At 38.5% G+C, this 8,814-nt stretch overlaps 1 protein-coding gene across 1 annotated transcript in view; it reads right to left on the bottom strand.

Moving 5' to 3' along the window:
* DLG5 (discs large MAGUK scaffold protein 5) overlaps positions 1–8,491 on the bottom strand; it is a 79,422-nt gene extending 70,931 nt beyond the window's left edge. The window contains 1 exon segment of the mRNA XM_017746352.1: positions 8,422–8,491. Coding sequence (XP_017601841.1) covers positions 8,422–8,476 — 55 coding nt within the window. The 5' untranslated portion in view covers positions 8,477–8,491.
* Positions 8,492–8,814: the final 323 nt, after the last annotated feature.

The raw sequence follows: 8,814 nt of genomic DNA, 5'->3' as shown, positions 1-8,814 counted from the left end.
CCCCCCTGGTGAGGACCCCTCAGCTGGGCTCCTCTGCACAGTGGAGGACGGGCAGTCACTGCGCCTCTGACCAGAGGCTTTTCCCAGATACCCAAACCTCTCCTCCCTCCACCCCTTGGTTCGAGGGTCTGTTTGAGCCTGGCAGCTGATAGCCCTGGGGCTGTGGTCTCCACCTTGGAGGTGTTAAGCCTGTGCTCAGTGAATGTCCCCAGCCCTGAGTTGTTACTTTATCTTATCTTCATCAGCGAGCGGCATAAGGCCTCAGTCAGGGCCCTGTTCAGGGTGTGGTAGTCTTCTCTTCAGCTTTTGTAATACAGTTTTAAAAGTCCTTTAAGAAAATGTTTAAGTCATAAAATATAATATTTCAGTCTCTGACACCATCTCTCATCTATATTTTGGAGCAGAGGAGCAAATGAAGATGCTGCCTCCCCACCAGCACCACTTGTGAGTCACGAAGATTCAGTGGGGACAGTTTTAACATTCATATTCACTTACTGATGGCAGCACAAAGGTGCCCTAAATAAACATGCCAGGTGGTCAGGCATAGCACACTGCAAGACTTTGCAACCTCTTCATTTAACCATATAAACATCCACATTTCAATGATTCCACATCAACAACAGAAGAGGCAGTAAATATTGTGCCTCCAAAGGTAGCCTTGAACAGGCTTTGCTGTGCAGGCTTCATGGCAGGCTTTGACTCCTCCCCTCTTCCTTAAGCCTTCAGAATACTGGCCTTCTTTACATCTTTTTCCTTGATCATGTTCTGTAGATATTGGGGATTTTCCCTGAAGGAGATGGTGTCAATAAAACCAGCTGCCATCAGGATCAAGTGTTCCATTTTGATTTCCATTTCAACAATAGCTATGAGAATAGCGAGGTCAAGGGTGTGCAGAGGACACAAAACACATGAGGAGAAAGGGTTTAAAAAAAAAAAGGTAAACATTCATTGCATCCATTGTTTTCCTCACATACACACGGTTTTCAGCATGAAACACTAACATACAGTTATGACTAAACAATCAAAACCATGCAACTGATATAAACTAAGAAAAGGTTTCCCCCTAAACAAAACCCACCAAAAACCTGAAGTGAGATGAATTACAATGCTACAGCACCTATTACCACCAAATATTTGAAAGACATTACAACGAAGACCGAATTCTACTACTCTGTAACATGAAAAACTGTTTAGGAAATGATAATGAAGACACGGGTTGAGAAGGATCACTGTTTACCACAGGACTAAAATCTCCCCTGACATGAATTACAGCCATCTTTGATACTGCAACTCTTCTCTACAGGACAGTTTCACCACTTTTTTCTTTATTCTCACATAGTACTGCATCATCTGCTGTTGTTACAGGTATTCTTATTCTACATTGCCATTAGATAAGTCAAGAATATTCCAGATATTTAAATTACAAAAAACTAGGTTACATTCAATCACAGTTTTTCCACATCCACTTATGTTGCTGCATGATTTTAATGTTAAGAATACAGTGTAGAAAAAATAAAAAGGAAACGTAATTGTGTAAACAGAAGTATGTAAAAGCAAACAGATGACTGGAGTTCAGATCAACAGTTCCATCTTTTCTAATAGTGCTATAAACCACAAATCCCTCATGGGAAATACTACATCTTCTCTCTGCTTGGATAATATCTTCCAAAAATCGACATTTTGAGTACATTAGAAGATATGTTAAAAACAACCGTGAATATTAGTTTGGATCCATTAGAAAGTAGTTCACATTTCAAAATCCACAATGCAACAAATCCCAAAAGCGTTTTAATTTGTACAAAAGCATATAACCGTCTCTTTTCTTTCACAAATAACATCACAGGAAAACTTCAAAGAAAATTTAAATTCCTCAACTGTAAAGAGGGTTGATAGCATGTAGCTCTCTAAATCGTTGCTTTCCCTTCCTGTGCTACCCTTTTTCCTGATGGGAAAACAAATCTTGCAACTTTGCACTTAAAGGGCTAAATTTGCTTTTTAATTAGAGATGCTTGTGCTGATTCTGTTTTATTTAAAATGCAGAGATCCTTCCAGAAACACTTAATAAATCAGTACTTTAGAAAAAAATTAAATGCACAGAATTAAGATAATTGAAATAAATGAGGGAAAAGAAATCCAAGCTACTGCAAAGATCCTTAAAGTAAAAAAAAACCAAAAAAAAAAAACAAAAAAAAACCCCCAAACACCCAACAACTTGTTTCCAGCCAGAGGAAACATTTATGACTTCATAGACTTTCACAGAGGTCCAGACTTTTTTGATCAAGAGCAAAAGATTACCTACCTGCTACTATCTTCAGTATGACAACAGGATGAACCAGAAAGATTTAATCCCATGAGCACTCTTATTTTTTGGCATGCTCTCTGTATGTATCCAGTTATGTATCCTGACAGGTGAGAGTTTGAGGTTGGTCATATTTATTTATCTTTCAGCTTCATAAAGCATGCTTTTCTCCATTCTCTAGACAGATAATCAGCGGGAAGGGTCTCAATGGACAAATGCACATTAACACTTGCGAAAACAAACAAACAAAACCCCACACAAACCCTCTTCGCCTACCCAGAGCTCCTATCTCAGTCCCCTGCACTATTAGCAAGTCCAAGCATCAGAGTCCTATGATACAATAAGCAATACAACAAAGTTGTTACCTTCAGGCAGGCTAATAGGAAAAAAAACTAAAGCTGGTGACTTGCCACCAGCTCCACATACATAAAACGCAGGAGCTGATCAGTATTTGCAACTATCCAAGAGAAACTGAGCAGAAGCACCCTCCCAGGCATACAAGAAAAGCTTTACAATTCAAAACCAAGCTCAGTTTGCACACAAGAACATCTGGAACCCGTTCATTCTACATCAAGAAGTTTCCCCATCAAAAAGCACAACTTTGAGTGCTTTTTGGTGATGCCATCAGATAGCAATTATGACATGTAAAGAGAAGCCATCAGGAAAGTTTTGAAAAATTAAACCAAGCATCTGAGCTACCATGACCCTTTGAAGAGATGAGATACACCCCTTTACTAAAAACCTGTATTAGGGAAATATGTTGTTTTAAACAAGTCAGAACAAGCCCTACCTGGTTATAGAATTTACCTCCCTCATGCTGTTTTTAGGCTGAACCCCTGTAATTATTCCTAGAAGTGCAAATACTAACCACTATTACTCACTTGGTATTTGGGCACAGTAGATCAGCATTATCATCTGGTTTTCAAGGCAGGATGATTCTAGTCACAAAGTGTTCTTAAAATGTCACCTCCCTGGTTCCTCAGCTCAAGCAAAAAGGACAAGCATTTGCACAGGTTAAATGATCACTCACTGCTTCATGCCTGCACGGCAAGTAGTGCACTCTGGCCAGAATTCATCACAAACAAAGTGTTGGTAGATTGGCAACTGGGATGCTTTGTCACACACAGAAACACAACTGCACATTTATCACCTACATGAATTAAGAGCGGATGCAAATAAAAGCAATATCCAGCATAACCAGCACATAAGTAGCAGTGATAATGGACAGCTAAAGGGAACATAAGACTCAAAATGATTCAAAGAAATTGCAAAGATAAACATTCAAACTGGAAGACTATACACAAAACAACCAGGCCATTATGTTTTACTGCCACATCTAGTGAGGCACTGGAATTTGCTTTGCGTTTTCAAAAGTGGATCTTCCAAAACATTCCCTTTCTCTTGAATGGGGAAAAAACCAACTACTAGAACTAGTAGAAACAGGATAAGGAAATCCACACTGGCACCAGCAAAGTTATTCTTGGTTCATTGAGACAATGGAAAGCAACAACCACACTCCATGTTCCCCCTACTAGTAGAAATCAGAGCCCTAAGGAACCTGCTGACCCCTGTACTATTCTCATCCGTCTGAAGATGTATCCTGTCTCCTCCTTACATCCCACTGCAGAAACAGATCTGCTACTAGCTCTTCATCATTATCTTTCACAGCTTTCTGAGACACTGAAACCAACCTCCATAATTTTCCTACTTTTAAATTTTTGTTTGTCTTAGCAAGAAAAAGGCAAGAATTTTCATTACTCTCTGTGTGTGTGGGAGCTCTTATGATTAGTATTTTTGGAGAAGAGAAAGAAAAGCTGTATTCTGAAAGCAAACAGACCAACTTTTATAGGACCAAAAACACCCTGCCATGGCCTTGGCTCCAAATACACATACAATAATCTTTAAAAATACCCATCATCTCATCAGTATTCCTGTTTCCTTCCCAGAAATCTAGTACCCTATTTTCAAAACTAGAAATCATGCCTATATCTTTTACTTTTCAAGAAATGAGGTAAGGAAAACACTTGTGCACTTTTGGTTTTGGTTCGTTTTTTTTTTTTTTAATAGAATACTGTTATCTGAAGGATGCATGTTCATTGAGTGGAAAAATTTAAGTCTTAACTGGCAACAAGAGGCAGCACAAAGGTTGATTGCATATTTAATTCAATTTACCAAGGTGGTATTTCTGTGTTATGAGTTAAACAAACAGATGTCACTTGGAACAAATGACAACGGTTTTCTGTTGCAAGTCTTGGCACAGAACAGTAAGGTGGCTTGATTAATTTCTTTAAAAATAAATTTTAAAAATAATTGTCACTGTTGATACACAGAAGCAAGATTATGTTTACCTTCTCAAAACTATGAAGTGTTAAAAAAAATTCCAACCTCTATACTTGAGGTCAAGATCAACATTATCTTACGCCAGGTGCTGTAGCCTACATTTATAAGAGCATGAATATGGATCTAGTGATGACTGAAAGCATTATTATTGGTTTTAAAATTTCAGATTAAAATTTGTTAAAACACACATGTCCATAGACTATACATACATTGTTCCTCCCACAAACAACGACAATAAAGAAGAAAGGTAACAGATGGGTTTTGACAGCCAGAAGTTTTAGCCAGCAATATTCAACATGAAAAGAATAGAAATCAACCTTAACAACTGTTAAATTACTGGGTCTTTTTCGCTAAATTAATGGGAAGCAGAAAGCTTTCTGAGAAACAGAATCACTCATAGTAGCTCAGTCTGTTTTCCAGTGGCTATCCATAAAAAACTGCATTTTAGAGAGTGACACAGGCATATACAAAGAGGATAAAAAAGAATGGGGAATAGGCTATTTGCAATACTACATGCTAATTAACAGCAGGACTAGGTCTGGAGAAAACGCTGTGGTGTGAAAGGAAATGTTCACCTGTTGAGGAGTAACAGCAACATTAACACATTCCTTAGTGTTTTGCTCCCTATGCCGAACTTCCAGGGCACTTGAAGGAACCTCCTGCATCCCTGTGACTAGAAGGTCAGAGCACAGATCGCATGAAGTGAAAATAATGCAAAGAACAAGGGCAGAAGGGATAAGTAGGGAAGTTTTCTTGACTGCTTTCTGAACGGTGTCAGGGCACAAGAGCTCTCCTGCCACTGTGACCACTGATCTCACTGTGACAGCTCAGCCTGAAACACAGCTCCCAACTTCACACACCCATAACAAGAAGCAGGTATAGCATAAGAAAAATCCAGAAACCAAATCAGAGTCATGAAGGCATGATAAACCTTTAAATGGTTCAGACCTTTTCCATGTAGTTTGGTATTAAGCTAAATTATGTTAAAACCTAGACAGTAAAACACCAATTTGAAATCAAAAAATTGTTAGCACATTGACTTTTTTCTACTACAAAACTTTCAGCAAACTCAAAGCAAAAAAATATCCTGGATAGAGTTTCAATGTAGCATGGATATGCTCTCCATGGGTCTAGTCAAGCAACATTAAAGCTCTAACAGCGTGTTTTAAGAGGAGTAAGATTCATGACCCAGAAGCCCTAAAGAACAAACCACAACTTTTGTTTTAAAAAGTCCTGTTGCCTCTGTGTTTACAAGAATGGCAGAAAAATCTGTCAGCATGGCTTCTACACACAAAGAAAACTGGAATGATAAAACCCACTCTTCTTACCAAGACAGAAGCTCCAGTATGGCAGTATTGTGGTTGTTAGAAAGGCAGGCCTATAAAATTCTTCTTATTGTCTGAATAGAAGTACTACAGAGGAATGTTGTAAAAATTTTCTAAGGAGATTTAAGAGTGCTTTTAAATTGCTGGACAAAGGGATGAAATTGAGAACCTGAAGAAAGCTGATCTACAACTGGAGCCAATTTCATTTGTCTCGATATTCCTGTGTCTACTCAGACAACAAATGCTGTAATGTGAAACATAGCAAAAGTAGTATTTACTTCCCACATAAGTTATATGTCTCACATAAATTCCTATGTCAGTGAAGCAAACAGTAAAGGCATATTATCCCTGTCCCTGTGTTTTCCTGCAGACTGAAAAAGCTGCTGACTGTTCAAATCTTAGTCTTCACACCAAGGTGACAGAGATCCCCATTCTGTTTATTTTTCATCAAAACAGACAGAAGAGCTCTTTATAACTTGCAGGAGGCATAGCCTCCTCAAAAGGTGAGCCTCAGCACAGCACCAGCAGAAGACAACTGCTGTGCACCATCTAATGTTTATTTTCATCCTTGGTGACTTTTTTTTGGTGTGGAATAAGAAGCTAATATGCCGGATGCTATTCATGTTTCCAAAACTTTGAACCCGGTTAATTTATTGCAATTTGCTCATTTTGAAATCTGTTCTCACTACTGAAATACTACACTGATTATTGCACCAGTTAAAGAACTGAAAACTGGTATTATTTCAGCTTCATACATCCAGTAAAAGCATGATCTCCTTCATCTGAATGTCTCACAGTGGTGTACATTACAGATGTGTCTAGGAACCTCTGTGTGTGTATATATAGGTACAAAAAACTCTGGAAAATGTTTTCAACATCAACTACACATCTCACTTTCCTCATTAAAAGTATTTTTTTAAAGTAAGTTTGATTATGAATAACAGTTTCATAAAAAAAAAACAGCTCTGCACTGCAGCCCCACTTCTGCCTTCAATATACCAGGTCTTCTAGAAAAGCCTGGCAAGCTTCAGAATTGAGGCTTTCAGCCATGCCCCATTTGACACACACTGTGCAGAACCAACATTGTGCCAATAAATTAACTTCCATAGCAAAAGCTATGCCACTCACTTCATCCAAAAGATAGGCTGTAGCATGTTCAAAACACAGCAACTTCCACCTGATTCTGCAGGTGCAAACTCAAGACTTCCTTACGTGCACTGCCAAAACTCTCCCATGAGATTTCCAGGAAAAGTTCCACGAGATTTCAAAACAAAGAATAAAATAATCGAGGGTATGGGAATGATGATACAGAAATAAAAACACCATGTCTGAGGACAGTGACTCGCCAGACCTCTGTTTACATACAAGTCACTTGCAGAAGGCCCTGATGTCAGAGCCAGGTTTGCAATGCTTTCATTTTTCAGCCTCTGCTACTAACAAGACTATCTTCTATACATGATTATAAATGGAGGAAGGTATAAATTGACACATCACACTTGCACACGCAGGACTTCAACATCCCACTTAGAAGGACCTTTCCTTTCTATCACATTCTATATGACACATATGCAGACCAATGACATGCTTGAAATTTTTTTGACATGCCATTTTAGCTATTGGCAACCTGTTACCAGAAATCACTTAGCAGTTTGTCTCTAGAAAAGCTGACTGCCTAGGAACCAACATAAGACCTGAGAAGCTATCCAACTGGTACAGGTTCTATACACAACTAAAAAGGTAATGTGGTTCAAAGAGAAATTACTTCACAGCACGTATGTGGCTGTAGAACATATATCCTGGGCTGGGGATGAGATGAACACAGACACAAATACTTGTTTTGGAAGGAAAAAAAGAATTCTCTTCCCCCATGTTTTGCTTTTAATCAGTCTCCACACAAACACTGGAAGCCAGGCTGTTGGGACGTCAGTTAAGAGCTTCCCATGCTGCTGAACACTGAAAGAGGGAAGTAGGTTATGACACTACCACAATCAAACCACAAGAAAACTATGATTTTGGCCTCAGAATGTTTCACTTCTTCATGCTGCACAACTCTTAGCATGAACCTTATAAAATAATGGCTGGATTGAACATTTGACTTTGATTTGCTAGTCAAAATGTTTTTCCTTCTTTAAAGGAGTTTTGGCAATTTATTTCAATTTGTTTCTGCTTGTAAACAGCAATTTGCTGTATTTTACAGCCAACTTACTGCAAAGAATGGCTGAAATAAATCTATCCACTGTTCATCTAACCACAGATCAATGCTATCAAAAATTGAATCCCTCAGAAAAGGTGAGAAGTAACATAAAGGAATTACAAAAGGAAAAAAGAAGCACTACTCAAAATTTTTCACAACCTTTAACCATTTCCTTTCCAAAACCAAGCAGAAAGCCAAAGGAATACCAACAAAGAGCCCATAAAGATACTCAACACCAATGTAACCATTCAACTTTCCAATACCTTTCAGTGAAGCTTTACAGTAATGCATTTCTGCTTCTGCTCTCTTCCAACTCATCTTCCTTCTCAACTCCAAAGATTACAGGTTGATTGTACAGACAGTATCTCATATATGCTGTTCCCAAATCCTCCCAACCCAGCTAAGCTTTGTCATTATCATGATGTTATTGTCTTCCTCATCAAGTCCGTGTTCCACAAACAGGTCTCTGATTAAAGACAGACACGTTTGCTTCATAACCATAGTCATTATCACCTGGTTTCAGATGCTGCCTGCATAACACTTCATTTTCCTTATTTCTACGTTATACCTGTAATTCTATTTGTTGCCCTCTTCAGTATTGCTTTTGGGATGAATGAGATCAGCAAGCAAGTACTCATAAAACGAAGTAACCTTTA

Source organism: Corvus brachyrhynchos, unplaced genomic scaffold, assembly GCF_000691975.1.
Source record: "Corvus brachyrhynchos isolate BGI_N302 unplaced genomic scaffold, ASM69197v1 scaffold279, whole genome shotgun sequence".
In the NCBI taxonomy this organism is placed as follows: Eukaryota; Metazoa; Chordata; class Aves; order Passeriformes; family Corvidae; genus Corvus; species Corvus brachyrhynchos.
The sequence above is the reverse complement of the archived record's forward strand: the minus strand, read 5'-3'. Positions and strand labels throughout refer to the sequence as shown.